The sequence below is a fragment of the Schistosoma mansoni genome, chromosome 3 (assembly GCF_000237925.1).
Source record: "Schistosoma mansoni strain Puerto Rico chromosome 3, complete genome".
Classification (NCBI taxonomy): domain Eukaryota; kingdom Metazoa; phylum Platyhelminthes; class Trematoda; order Strigeidida; family Schistosomatidae; genus Schistosoma; species Schistosoma mansoni.
The window spans coordinates 18856453-18872848 of record NC_031497.1 but is presented as its reverse complement, the minus strand read 5'-3'; the positions used below and the strand labels follow the sequence as shown (position 1 = coordinate 18872848).

The window sequence follows — 16396 nt, the reverse complement described above, 5'->3', positions numbered from 1 at the left end:
GTGTATTGTATTTGGAATTCAAAAGTAGAACAGTCCTCAATCCGATGAAGTCACTGGTTTATTTAAACATCACAGAAGTCGACTCATTGCACGTCACATGTTTTGTACTCGGCTGCAATATTTATTTATACGTCTCCTCTTGGTCCGACATGCTATGACCAAACTGGAAATGTGAATTTATTCATTGAAAATTGTCTCACACTTCCTGGACTGAAAGCACCCTTTACAGCACGGGGTTATTCTGACGATTCCCACAATAGGAGTGAAACGGCCGTCACTCAGTGCTTCCAGGTTTTCCATGGTGGTCTAGCTTCAATTCACTCATGATTTTTACTATATGAAATTATTTATCATAAAACTCATTTTAATTTTTATGATCAAAAATATCAATTAAATTACTAGTCAGTAAATACAATTTCTTAATATTACGGTTAATTTTGCAATGAATCGGTTTTTAAATAATTAAAAAAGAACATTTCATTAGAGAAAAATATTAAAAAAACGATTGATGTACCTACAAAACCTAATTGTTGGTCAGTAACAAACATGAATTGATATATATATATATATATTAAACATGTTAAATAATAAATTCAATTATTATTGTTTGTTTTAATCTTCCCATTGATGTTTAGGACTGCAACTGGCCAGTCTTTAATTGGAATATGTGCATACTGTGCGTATTGCCTCGATATAGCCTTAATTTACAAGCATTGTAAGCAAATATGGACTCAAAAGCTGTGTGGATAACGCGATGGCATCTGAAGTGAAAGGTACTGGGTTCGAGTCCTAGAGTGAACATCAACTCTGAGATGTAGGTACATCCAGCTGACGAGTCCCGAATAGGACGAAACGCGCGTCCTGGATTCCACTGCTAGCCACTATCCATCTTTGCTTACAATGTTAAATAATAATTTTATTGACAATTTAATTCTTCATGAGAGTTTTTCTCCAATTAAATAGTACAGAGATTTGTTAGTCTATATGTTTTTAAGTATTCATTTGCAGTATCAATATTTTATCATAGATAGTTGATGTTTAAGTACGTATATCAAGAAATTTGTTTCTTAGATTAAAAATTATTAAGATGATTTTCTACAATAATTTATCAATTTATATTTATCGTCTAAAACTGATTTCTTCAAAAAAATATTGAAAGTATTAAACAAACTTAGTAGCTCAGTGAATACGTCATTAGGGTTTAAAATCAAATAACACTTCGTTCGAATCTCAATATAAACATCAACACTGGGATGCAAGTACACCATTTTGATATGCACCAAGTTGGACAAAATGTAGATCCTGTATTCCGCTGCTAGTCACCATACAAATTTAATAAAAATTTGGCAGTAAACGGCAATATCAAGGCAATTCTTCAGAGGGTCATGTATAACAATAGAGAATGGTCAACCTCAGTCCTTAACGTGAACAATGGGTAAATATAGACCCTTAAATGAGACTGATTCAAAGACTTCAGTAGTTATGCTTATCATAAATTAAAGTGATTTTAACACAACAAAGCGTAACAGTTGATTCGGTTTCATATTCTGTTCCTTCTAGTTGTTTTTTAGTCACATTCGCCCGACATAACAGTGCTCTTTATTTTCTTTAAGCAAGAATCAATCAATTTATGACGTAATATGACTTGTCACTGGATTTCAGATGCGGGAATATGACTGAAAAGATATGAAATTTAGCAAGCATAGTTAGTTTGGTCGATAGAATTCGATTATTGCTAAGGACTAGATTATTTGCTGCCTGAGTAGCCCGGTGTTAAAGTATTTCATTAATATATCAGGTAACATGAGTTTCGAATAACCCTACTTGGTAGAATAGTTTCCTACACAGTGGAAGTTAAATCTTGTTGACAAGTGGTCATTAATAAAGATCTATTTTGATAACTTCTTCTAATCACTCTCATTCTCTGAGGCAAAATTAGTGAAACTTATTGGTTTTTATGTAAAGTTACCTTCTTACATATTTTTCATTCTATGTTTATAAATTATGTCCTCAATGTCCAACGTTTTCCATTATCATTATCTCTACATCGTCTCGATTAGTTTGGATTGATTTTTTTAATTTCATCTCGTAGCGATAACGTGGTATGTGCTAAAGCACATGTATTCCAGGTTTTACATTGATTATGACTGACCGATTAACCATTATAAAAGTTTTTGGACAAACGGAAGATGAATACATGTAGAATGAATTATAAACGTTCCACCATAGCATTTTTTTCACATGTATACCATGCAACGAATTGAAAAGTTATAACGGTGGAATTAATTTCAGGCTGTTTTGTGACTTATCATTATTGTCTAGATATGTCTTAAAATCTTCTTCTGAATCTTTGAAGTTGCAGTGAAAATTATGGGGAATTTATGGTTTCGTGTATTATATTTTATTCCGGAAATTTTATGCTGTGTACAAACAAGCACATGGCAATAAATACTCAAATTACCACTAGAATGGAGCATAATATCTTAAAAATGTGGCCACTAACTTTGGAACAATCTAGCCACAGAATAACTTTCTTCATAGTTTAAAGTGAATTCTGCTAACGTACTTCTGCTAATATTTTGATCATTAGTATAATAAAAATAGTATGTGTTTTGTCGTGAGTACGTTCTATGTCCTACAACTTCATCGAATACTTCACTTCACTTACCAAAAATCATATACTCAAACTATACACTTCTCATTCTATAGTTTTTCGTTATGTACTGACCACTGAATTCCTTTTATTTGTTATAACAGCTGGCTTATGAACCGATTTCCTTAGATGCATAGTTTAACACGGACGGAAACACTTTGATTTCACAGAAACTACATATGCAGGTCTCGACTGTAAGACTGAATTAGTTGACGTAAAGTAGAGTCGAGTGAGAAAAACCCACATAATCTAAATTAATGCTGTAAGCTGGCAAGCAAGCCAGTTAAAAGGCCAGAAAAGTTTTATTCCTTCACAATAAAATGATACAGTTGTGTAAAAATATTTACTACACGAATCACTTAAGTGACTACATTAAACGTGTGGTTTTGAGATCACTTACAGACCCAATGAACTTGAAACCTGACTTTCGGGTTTGATCACTGCTCATTATGTCAGTAATTAACATCGACTATCTACAAGCACTTTACTGTGGTTAGTTATCTTTCGAAATAATAAATTCGTCGCATTATATTAGATTCACTCAAGTAAAGAATCAGTAAACTACTTCCTGAAAATAATCAAAAAGATGGTTTCAAGTGTGTTTAGATACGTAAGTTTCACCCCTCACAAAATACTACTTGCTATGAAACTAACAATGTGTGATTTACGTCTTGATATTGATTTGTCAAATGTAATACATCCCCTATTTTGTTAATTTGAGAGGAAGTATACAAGTTGAATACACAAGTAAGACTGAAATTTAGTTCAGATTTCAAATTGTTTATGTAGATCTATTACTGACTTGTTTTATTTTATCTGTTAATTCAAGGTGAATTTGGTGATTATGATAAGAAACAACATACACCAGTTTTCATTTCGACATTTCGATTTTTACCTGAAGAAAAGCAAACAGAAGAGTTTGAACTTTCAGTGTTGGATAAGTATAAAGCTTTAGCGTAAGTTATTACTCCTGACGAGGTTTTGTGTATTTTCTTTTTTCTCACAGGTAAAGTTAAAAATGAAAATCGTAACTGTCCATAAAATTGTCATAAATTAAGTTTTAATAGCTTAAATGTTCAACTTTCAACAATTGTCAATCATCTGTATTGATGAAATTATCGAACATATACGTACTCTTAATTACTTTCTAATCGCCGATTCACCTTTCGGACGATTGGTTAGTGATCTGGGTTTTGGAAAATAAATTTTGCACACGGAAAACCCAGAAGGACAAGGGAGCTGAATTATTTGATTTTCAAGTATTTTCGTTAGGATTATTTTGAACAATGGAGACAGAAATGAAACAAGTATATAGCCGTAGATGAATATTATCTTGAACGAAATAAAACTAACTCATTTTATAGTTTCCATGACAACATTTTTAATACCACAGTACGTATGCTTATCTGACGGAATAAGACATGTATATAACTTTAATAGTTGAATTCATGAGTCGACTGAAGCTAGACCACCATTGAAAAGCTGAAAGCATTCGACGGCTGTTTCGTCCTAGTATCAGACTCATGAATTCAACCATTAAAATTTATTACAATCTCCACAAATCCCCATTCTGATAATATAACTTTAAATATATCTCCAGTGAATAATTTACTACACCATTGTAACATATTCGATCAGATATTAGTATCATTTAGCTTGTTATGATGATAAGAGGTATGATTTTATTTTGTTACTGTCATCTGTTCATCAAAGATCAAAAATTTACCAAGATTATAAATAAATAGTTGTATGCATTCGTTATTCAACAGAGTCCAACTTTACTACCTGTAAACATAATAATAACAGTAATAATAACAATAGTAATAGTAATAATAGCAATAATGACAACGATATATTATCAGAAGGGGCTTTTTGTGGAGATTTAGTATTTTCATAGTTGAAAGCGTGAGTCAATTGAAGCTTGTTATGCTTGTGGCCGAGTGGATGACTAGTTGGTGTGTGACGCGATAAGACCGCCTAACAGGGAGCAGCGAATTGTCGATTGGGACAGTGACACGAAGCCGTACGAGCAGACTAGAGTGCTAACCGGTCCTGCGATCTGCCTAGCCCAACCAGTTAAGTCCAAAACACCAATAACAGCCTCAGTGGTATGAATCATTATTTACAAACACACTGGGTTTTTATACAAACCAAAGTAATCAATAAACTGATTATAACTCAAGAATCGTATGATAATAAGTCAAGGTCAAAATAAAGCTAATGATAAGAGAAATACGAATATGAATAGTTCAGTTACGTAATAATTGTACTATAGGAAATAGGCATATTACATTGATCCATAAATAGACCTAAAAGTTACCATTCGTAATTCACCGGGGGATATAACAAAGCTAGACCACCAGGGAAAACTTGGAAGCACTGGACGACCGTTTCGTCCTATTATGGGACTCCTCAGCAATGCGCACCCACGCTCCCGCACTCGCGAGATCCGAACCCAGGACCTACCAGTTACGAGCCAGAGCCCCTAACCGATAGACCACTGAGCCGGCATCCATCGGTGTTAATGTCTAACTTCAACTGATCCACGAATTATGAGCGACACTTCACCAATTGCCTTCAGTGAGTTATCTCACAACAGACGTGGTTGAACTCCACTGGTCACTGCATATGACATAAACACCATCGGATGCCGGCTCAATGGTCTATCAGTTAAGGGCTCGCGCACGAGACTGGTAGGTCCTGGGTTCGAATCTCGTGAGGCGGGATCGTGGATGCGCACTGCTGAGGAGTACCACAATAGGACGAAACGGCCGTCAAATGCTTCCGGGTTTTCCATGATGGTCTAGCTTCAATTGACTCACGCTTTCACAACGATATATTCTGAAAACCAGTACAGAATATGCGCCGGTTTGCAGGGATGATCGGGTTGATACAAAAATTCCTAAATAATAATTGTAATGATGAAAGTAATAACAATGATTAATTTTACATTATCCGTAAGAACTTGATTTTCAGGTTAGTTCAAAGTAAGCATTTGGGACAAATTCGGTAAAAGAGAACATGTATATTATGTACGATGCATGATTCTCACTGAAATGCTTACACATAGCAATGGTTAATTAATTTTCATAGCAAAACAGATTCAATACACGTAGAGTTGTCATATTAGTATAAATAAACTAATATCATGCGCAGAAGTATCAAATGAATCATTGAATATATGTACGTATGAAAAAAGCATTACATATTTGTTATTGAGGTTAAATGAAATAACCATTAAATAACGATAGATTATTATATCTTATTATGAATAAATAGTTCTCTTTTTTCATTGTTTATGAGAATCTCATTTGGCTGCCTACGGTACTTATTTATAAAATGATTAATTTCAAAACACCTACATTTGAATAATCAATCTTAAAAAGCGTCAATATTAGGAATGTTTACAACGAATTGATTATGGTTATTATAGGGTGTTGTGGAGATTTCTTAATTCCAAATTCAACATGATGGACTAACTTTGGTTACATAACCACTGAAGAAGTAATAATTGGAGTTCTATTAGGAAGCCGTATTCAGGGGAGTTCAGCCATGTCAGGTATGAGGTAAATGTCACCAGTGGCAATAAACCTTGATTGTGCAACGTCGCAGATTAACTTAAGTTACAAATTTAAACCATTGGATACTAACTTAGTGGTTTAAAGGTTAAGCGCTTACCGCAAGATCTAAAGCCTTGAATTCAATCCCCAGTGGTGTCATTAATGGGTACTACTGCTAAATTTCGTACTATAACAAAACAACTACGTTATGCTGCGTGGTTTACTATAGTTGCTTAATCAAAATCACTTTGTGATGTGAAACTTCTTATTCATGATATTTTATTAGATGAAGTAGTCAAATTAAAAGTCATCAATTTATAAGTCCTAACCTCACTCTACGTATAACAGTTCAATGAGTTGAATTACATTGCTAGCTTTTATTTACATAGAATAATATGATTCAAAGCCAAATAAGTAAATTTCTACATGATGATTAAGTTTAATTACAGTCAATAAATAACCTGATTTACTCATTTTCGCATAGATATGATAGATAAATTTTTATCTTCCAAGTTTAAAGATACAATATAGAACAATATATATATGTATACCACAAACACCTACACATATAGTACAAAGTATGCGTAGAATACTATATACAGATAGGTCATTATTATTACCAATATAACTCTTAAGAAGTTTATACTTTTGTTTTTTTTAAAAAAAAGAAAAAGTTCCGTTCTTAAATCACTTTACAGTATACAATCGACAAATATTTGTGTCATCATAGAAGTAATGGTGTTGAAATACTTTTAGGTATAAAACTATTTTAGTGGGATAAACGTATTTCAACAGTTCTATTTTCCTCATCTAATAGATTTTTTATAGACATATAAGGAGGAGGAGGTTTGTTGAGATTGTTGAATATTTGCAATTAATATCATTAGTTGATCGTAGTTAAAGAATTAGGGAGAACCAGGAAGCATTGAACAGTGTTTTGTTATTGTATAGAATTTCTCAGCAGTGCGCATCTACAAACTCACTGACGGTCGCATTCATGACATACAGGTACCATGGTGAGCACTCGACCTTTAAACTACTGAGTCCAGCAACCGATGGTTTACATGTTTGGTTATAAACAATTCGCGATAAGTCATAACTGTGTGCCATTATCATTAATTAGTAACTGTCTCATATTGGAAATGGTTGGACTCCACTAGTCTCGGCTTTGCATTACTGAGGGGTCTCATACCATAATCAAACAGCTATTCAGTTTTTCTTGGTTTTTAATGGTCACTTAACCAAGACCAATCAGTGGTGTTAAGTGTAAAATCGATTTCAGCTCTAAACTTTGCATTATTCGTTTTATCTGTCTCCAAAATATTACTGATATTGAACATTATCAATTAGTATGCTTGAATGTACTCCAGTTGGTTGCAGATGAACTCTCAACACATGTATAAAAACACTTATCCGGCTTTCGATGAATTGCCCTATTTGTGGCATAATCAAGATATCGGTTCACCTGATAAATACCTAGTGGTTTCAAACCGTAGTCACTTAGTATCACAGACAGAGATGTTACCACTGATCTCCAGTTTACACTGGTTATTAATAAATGTCACGTATGTTTATTTAAGTGTATTGAATGCTAATTGATTGACTAATCTCCTTCTTATGCAGTGGCTGGTCCATGTGAGCAATGAGAATAAATACTTTACAATAATTTACAATGTTTTTCATATGACATTAGAATGCATGGTAAGCTTTTATATAACTGAGAGAAGTTCCATATTAATTAAATTTGTGGTCAGACAACAATTAAGAAACAAGAAACACTTAGTTTTAAGTTCTACAAAAACACTCTTCAGTAATATATATATCCATGAGCCAACTAGGGATGAAAAATGAAAAAAAAGATCCATAAAATGAACTAACACATTCCGACAGCGGTTAATTTAAGTGACCACCTCGATAATCAGTACTCTGTGACAGATTAGTGACAATTGTCTCTATTGTTAAATTTTCTGATTCCATGCTTGCATCTACACTTGTTTTTTAATCATCAATGTTCAATTATCAATATAAATTCGATCAAATCTTTTACCTACTCTTTTCCTCATAATGATATTGATGTATTGCGAAATTCAGTGGTCGAAATTTAACACCAGCCGCTAGTGAGTCAATTTATTTAGAAAAAGTCTGCTTATTACCAGATTATGGCGTTGAAATGCATACAGTAAAGGTTAGTTTTTATATGTTGTATTAAGCTGTTCAATAGCCTCAATTTCATTTTTCTTTTGAATTTTGAAATTGATACATTTCTTTCTCATTAAAATTTTAAAGTGATATAATGAGGATACATTTGACTGACGAACTAGATAACATACTCAAGATAAGTTTTGCAGTCAAAATTTCTGTTATTAACCAATCCATGTAAAAATAACAAAATATATCTACTGCACCTGACATACAATATATTCCCTTGATCGCATCTTTTAAAGAAAAGTGAATTCTGTTGAACAAATTAACTGGATACAGTTTGTCTCGAGATCAGCTTTTTTTACCATGTCATTTCAACACTGAATGGCTTTTCGTCCATAACCTGGGACTCCTCAATAGTGCGTATTTATTTATTTAAACACATACATATTGGTACAAAGGGGAACCAGATACATATGCGCCACACATTTCATTTATTTGTGTGAGGGCTGAGATACTGCCCGGGTGTCCAAACGGAAGCAGGTGGTTTTCTTAGGGGGCCACACCCCGAGCCTTTGACCTAAAGGTCTAACCCACAAGGAAGTGGAGCATCGTGAGGAGATTCAGTCCCACGGTAGCCGGTGACCAACAGTTGGTTCATACGCCATTTGTTCCCTCAAGATACTGGAGCCCATGTGTACCATTGGTTTGGAATCAGTGTTTTCCAACTCCCCTAGATGGACTTTTCGTGTCCACCAACACGGTTAAAGTGCCGGACATTCGCTTTTCGTCCTCTCACTTTCGTAAACAACACCAGTGTCATGAGAAGGCATTGAGTAGGACTTCATTGGCAGAGGCTATATATGCGTGTCCATGTGAGAGCTTTTCGAGATGGAGAGCGTACTCTCCTCACTCTCGGCCGCACCATGGCATGTGGGGGCCAATAGTGCGTATCTATGATTTCATTATGATTTGAATGCCGGACTATAGGCCTCGTGGAGAATGTTCAGCTATCAAACTATTGAATTGAAATCTACTGGTTTACATTTATAATCTGAGCCAGTTCCCGATATTCCATGATCATCATCCATTGCCAAGAGTGATATTTATCTCATGTCCGACGGGCTAATTCACCTTCTCATTAAAACTTCAAGAATTACCTCTTGAAGGTCACCAGTAGTTGGATTGTATTAATTACTCTAAAATCATAGTTTGACAACTCTTACGTATGATTTACTCAACTATTTTCATCATTACTTGTATCATTATTCCGATTATTGTTATTTACAATGACTTATATTCTTTGTTTGATTATTTTTTCCCCACCCCCAATTTGTATAACTCCATATAAAATCTTATTAATTGACAGGGTAAAGATAATCAATTGTACTCGCTTGGACTTACCCCAACCGGTATTCTAGTATATGAAGGACAGAATAAAATTGGCTTATTCTCTTGGTAAGTGTTCCTTAATAGGTAGTGAATATCAAATGACTGCTAGTCAATATCAAAACACTAGTTAGTTGTCGAGTAACAACCTGTGTCATGCTATCTATGAAAACTCATTAGATGATGGTGTTTATTTACCAAGTACAATGTAATGTTATCGGCTTTAAACTACATTGTTTATGTGACAACTAATAGCAGTAATCAAATGTCCGAAATATTGTAGATGGAATGGGGTAAAAGCTTGCAATTTACAGAAAAAGGATTAAGTTGTGTAATTACATAAACACTGTTCTAATCCTTAGCATCGATCGAACTCCATCGAACGAATCCTGTATTTTTGGCATCAGTCTATCTACTTGAATCGAAATTGCAATGCATTTTATTTCATGTAAGGTAATTTGAAAAAGTAATCAACATATCCGTACAGTAGGACTGTCTTGACGTTCATATTGAAGATTCTTACTTTGATGTTGGCTTGCAGACAGTTGTTTTGAGTTCCACCCGTCCTTCAGTTGTAGAAATACTGTCCTTAATTTGCCAATCCTTACCTTTACGTCTGCATCAAACCGTCCACATTCATCGATGATGCTGCTGACCAGCTACGTGAAAGATTCCACATCTCCCAGGGTTTCACCACCAAGTGTGATTAGCTTTGGCGTTCTCCGTGTTGTATTTGAGGATCTTGCCTTTTCCTTTATGTATGTTGAGGCATGCTGATGCACAGGCTTCTACTACACTGACTGATTTGAGTTGCATTTGTTCGTGTGTATGAGACAAAATATTTACTTTGAAGAGGTTAGAAAATTCAAAAAGGGTCTGGGTAGCATAAAAAAGTGAATACAGAAGAGCTGTATATATGAGCTAGTCAGAACACCCTGAACAGAAAAAGTTGAATACCACTAACCACATCTTGATAACTGCTTATTAACAGGTAATTTGGACCATATGTCTATTCAACCTGTTGATGTTTAACTTAGTTTTATTTCTACAAAAATTTGTTTTAATGTTTTAACATCGCAACTATACATTTAAAGTTTATAATCTTACATAAACTTTAACGTTTTAACAAACTTTTCAATTACGGATAAAGAAAATGATCGACATAGATATTGTTACCAATGTTTGATTTGACGATTTCAAATAAACTGAGTATTGAGTAGATTGTCAATTACAAAAGGAATGATATATATTTGCAATATACCAATGAGTAGAAATTTGAATCGTGTAACATTTCGTGGCTCAGTGTAAGACAATTCTTCAGTGAATAAATAACTAAACAAATTAACATATCTTTAGTATTTCATTGAAATCATGAACCGATATGAGTTAAACTATAATTGAAAACCTGGGATTATGGGAGTGCCGCTTCGTTTTAGTATGAGATTCTTCAGCAGTGCTCATTCACAATCTTGCCATCCGGAGTCGAACTCAGGATCTTCGGTCCCGCGAACGAACACTTAGCCCTTAGACCACTGAGGCAGCATCCATTGGTGTTAATGTTTAATGTGTATTAAGTAGTAGACACATTTGTGCGCTAAATTGTAATTACTCATAACATAAAGGTACACGTAAACGCGCATTCATCATTTTTTTCATTATTAGCTTTTCACATTATCCACATCTTACCATCCCATATTTTCTCATTTTAATAAAATCAACATCTGAATATGTAATGAAGTTAACGAACACACAATTATGGTCATTTAGAGTAACCTGAATTGAAATCAGTCAGTTGAAATGAACTTATGAATTTGAAGGAAGTGATATGATCGCACTAAGAGAGAGAATTGCAAGAATGATGAAATAAAATGAGTATACTGTCACCATGGTAAAGAAATATTGATTACTGTCTCTTTTTTGGACACAAGTACGAATTAAGGCGTTTGATGACTATCGCTTCGGAAAATTTAAGAAGATTAGAGTTTGATTGTCGATAGACGATCTTGAAAGATTCCAGTCTATGAATCTGATATCTTATTTAAAAGAGAATATACTTGGATAAGCTTTTGGTCTAGATTTGTTTGTTAAATTGTATTATCTTAAATGTTATTTTCATAGTTGAAATCATGAGTCAATTGAAGCTAGACCACCATGGAAAACCTGGAATGGTTGAAGTTAGACATTAACACCGTTGGATGCCGGCTCAGTGGTCTATCGGTTAAGTGCTCTGGCGCGAGACTGGTAGGTCCTGTGTTTGAGTCTCGTGGGTGCGGGAACGTGGATGTGCACTGCTGAGGAGTCCCATAATAGGACGAAACGGCCATCCAGTGCTTCCAGGTTTTCCATAGTGGTCTAGCTTCAATTGACTCACGCTTTCAACTATGAAAATACTGAAATCTCCACAAAACCCCTTCTGATTTAGATGTTATTGCTAAATTGTTGGTAAAAAATAATGGAGTTGTTGTTTCAAAAGTAGCAAAGGTGTAAATGTTATAGTGGACGACTTGAGTGACCGTATTCATCGTATTGTAATGTATAACCGGTGATGGGTTTTAATGAATACTTTTGTGAAAAACATGGGCACTTAGAATTTATATTAAAAAACTGAGAATAACATGTATATGTATATATGGTCAATTGAATTCAGACTGGTTTAAGCTTGAATTACATATTTTGTCAAAGTATTTTTATTGTAATTGCTAGTAGTTTCTATCCCAGAGACAAAAAGTAATGAAGAGAGAGAGAGAGTAAATTTACTTGGATGTTGTATCTATTCAGTTCACTGAAGTCAAATCATTGGATTTACCACAAGATGGATCAATCATTCATTTCTAAAAAACTTTCAACTGAACTATTTAAATTGCCATCAAGTGTGCATTTTCTCTTTTCCATTCACATGTTCCTTTTTTTGTCATTTAGGCCAAACATTTTAAAGTTAGAAATGAAAAAGAACAAACTCAAAGTTTTAGTTGTGGATAAAGATGAGCAAAGTGTGAGTTACATTTCTTTTGTCCAGTCTTATGTATGGTGATTCCTAACTCGTTTGACTCAATACTGCTTAGAGCTCACTAGCCAATAACGTCGTTATAGGTCTCTTGAAGTTTTGTGGGGTCATCTATTTAGAGAATAAAATATTTGCTCACTGATAATATCAGTTGTACGCACGTTTATGTCGATAACTGAATAAAGTTTGAATAGGATAATGTTACATTCAAAATGGGTAGTTGATTGGTAGCATGATTGTCTTGATATACAAAGGAGTATAGTTCCATTCTATGCAAGATCATGGGTAAGCTTTGTTTTCTTGAAATACTCGAACTATGAAGAAATATTTGACATATACATCCACATTGTGTCGATAAGACATCAGATTGTTGACAAGACAGCTTTTAAAGGTATCCGTAAAATCTCATCCAACTTACTGTATGCCTTAAGATTCAACATTTTATAAAAACGTTGTAGGCTGTAAAAAAACTCACATTGTTCAACTTAAGCTTTTCATCCAGAACATGTTTGTACGGCCTATTTCTTTGCTTTATTGATCTTATATTAAGTGTAGAGTCACGATGATGACGATGAGTTAACTGAAAAATTAGGATGATATTTTATAAAAGTTTTCTTATGAACACAACGGATGCCCCAATGTCCATTGTGATTACAAGTTTACTGAATTTTAAGAGAGAGTATCAGTTGAATCCAGGATGTGCTTTTCGCCTATTCCAGGATTCATTAGTTGAAAATATCAACATCACACTGTTGGCTTTTACACTGAACCTTTAAAGGAGTGTCAAGTAGTGTGAAATCCATGTCCTATTGACTACTTCCAACCACCTGATATCAACATATATTGGTCTGGTGGTCACACTGAAACGTGACTGGTAAAATTCGATAGGCCATAAATTGTAGACAGGTCAGGTTAGCTATTACTCAGTCATTGGTCAGCGTACTTCTTGTTTCCAACTACAACAGATTAGCCGGATACCTTTATTTGAATGTACTGTGATCAATTATTGATCGACTCACAATATCAGATTTTCAAAATTTATACTTTTACACTTGTCCATTAAGATTTCAACAAAATATGGTGATGTTAACACTTGGAATTTTTAAATAACAAACATAACTATATGAAAACTGTACTCATTACATTACACAAACTGTATCTAAGCAACAGAATGTCCACATGTAAAACAATCAAACGAATTAAATTATCATTGAAATCATGCATAAATTAAGATAATGTGATAAACACATCGAATGAGAATACTAATCATGAGTTAATAAACACCTACACTCAAGCAAATATGCACTTAGTAACATACATATATATGTACACAGAGATATATGTGCACATATACACATATATGTACGTATGTACGTATAGAATGGTACATGCAAATACGCATTCTAAACTGTCTGTTAATCAATAAGAAATAGGTATTTGAATAAAGACGAAGCGTGATGAAAACAACATGCAAATGAAGTCATATTTTATTGATTGATAAAACTAAATTTAAACTAGTCTTCATTTTAAAGAAAAATCTATTCTCAACAGTCTTATTTTCCTGGCTAACTAATCACGATGCTTCAGTGAAATCATGAACCGATCAATGTCAGACTATCATTGAGCAGTGGATGATCATTTAATTTCAGTATGAGATTTCTTAACAGTGGGCATCTACGATCCTGCACAAGGGAATCAAACCTAAGACCTTTGATCTTGTGCGCGAACACTTGGACTCTAGACCATTGAGCCAACATCCAATGGTGTGAATGTCTAACTCTAACGTTAATATCAATGTCTAGCAATGATCGATCCATGATTTTACTGATGCGTCATGACTGGCTAGGGAGAAAAATAAAATAGCTAAGAATAACTGTTTCATGATTTCGTTGAAAATCATGGTGTAATTTATAGGTTCATCAAGCTAAACGATTGAACATTGAGTTTGAAATTCATCCGGGTATGTCTTGATGATAATACTTCATCAATCTACAGCAGTTTCGCGTTATAACTCTTTTAAAAGATAATGCCTTGATATGACTTTATATCAAGCGTGGAGTATAGCTTTGATTCAAACAACGTTCTCTTCGTCATCATGATTGATATAAAATTCTTTTACTGTAAATAAAATTCATAGTATATGTCTTATTAACCATACTAGAAGAAGGGGTTTGCATTATCTCGTATTTAATACTGATGGCGTAATTTTGATTAATTTTGGTTGCCATATAAGTCCTCTCCTAAATATGAAACAGGAGATAATTCAAAACTTTTCTAATGATCATATGCGTTAAAGAGATTAGTGACTATCTGTAACTAGTAACTTAATGGATAACGCGTTTCAGTTTGAGGGTAAAGGTACTGGGTTAGAGTTTTGGTGCGAAATTAACATGAAGATATAGGTACTTCTAGCCGATAAGTTTCGAATAGGACAAAACATGTATCCTGAATTCCAATTCCCAACAGAAACCATACTTTATGAAAACCTGATAACTTCTGTTTTACATGAAGCTATTTTTTATATGACTGCGAAAGTCTGTTTCAGAATAATCGAACTGACTACTATAAAATTTATTTACAAGGTTCGAAAGTAGTTTACATCATGGACTGACTTTTACCAGATAGCTAATGAAAACTAGAAAAAAAAAACATTTGTTTCATTCTGGTTTAGAACCCTAATCAGTTGAAAGCCTTAACCGTGTTAGAGAATAAAGCCAGGAACTTCATATTTTACAGAGACTACATTACCTTTTGAACAACAGAGTTGAGACTATTCAGATCACCACATAAGCTAAAAAACACTGGACAACTGAGGAACAGCATTACAAAAGTTCAATACAACCTTCCTTCAAGATACTAACAAACTCAACGAATTCAAGATAACTCTCAACAACAGGTTCCAAGCTTTGCAGGATCTACAGAAAGATCATGAAACTACGATGGAGGATAACTGGAAATGGGTCAAAGAAGCAACAACTTCAACGTATCAGAAGGTTCTGGGATTCAAGAAGCTTCATCATGAGAAATTGATCTCTATCGAAAACCTGATCAAGATTCAAGAAAAGAAGAACAAGAAGACAGTACAAGGAAACGTTGCTGAACCAGATGAAAGATGCAGCAGACGCCCAACTTTGAGAATAAGAGGCTGGATTCCGTAAAGACAAATCGTGAACAGACCAAATTGCGACACAGCGGATCATTTTTTAGCAATTAGTTAAGTGGAACCTGTCAGTATACATCAACTTCATTGACTATGAGAAAGCGTTTGACAGTGTGAATGGGAAAACATTATGGAAAGTTATAAATAAATTGATATATTTGTAATATCCCAATGAGTAGAAAAATTAGATTTTGTAAATAAAATTTATTTATTCTCTGTAGAAGTGGCTTACACTGAGTCACGAATTGTTAGAAAATATAATTTTTCTACTCATTGGGATATTACAAATATATTAATTTATTTATAACAATCTACCCAGTGTTCAATTTATTCAAAATTATTATGGAAAGTTCTTCGACACTATGGAGTTCCTGAGAAGATTGTCAACATTATCTGAAACTCATACGACGGACTACAGTGCAAAGTAGCGCATGGAGGACAGGTGACAGATGCGTTTCAAGTGAGGACCGGAGTCAGACGAGGCTGTC

At 34.0% G+C, this 16396-nt stretch overlaps 1 protein-coding gene across 1 annotated transcript in view; it reads left to right on the top strand.

Moving 5' to 3' along the window:
• Window positions 1-16396, top strand: part of Smp_029800 (putative 4.1 G protein) — a gene marked incomplete at its 5' end in the record, with an annotated part of 25578 nt that overhangs the window by 3192 nt on the left and 5990 nt on the right. Inside the window, 4 exons of the mRNA XM_018799518.1 lie at window positions 3483-3609; window positions 8305-8398; window positions 9725-9813; window positions 12664-12736. Coding sequence (XP_018651299.1) covers window positions 3483-3609; window positions 8305-8398; window positions 9725-9813; window positions 12664-12736 — 383 coding nt within the window. The remainder of the gene's footprint in view (window positions 1-3482; window positions 3610-8304; window positions 8399-9724; window positions 9814-12663; window positions 12737-16396) is intronic.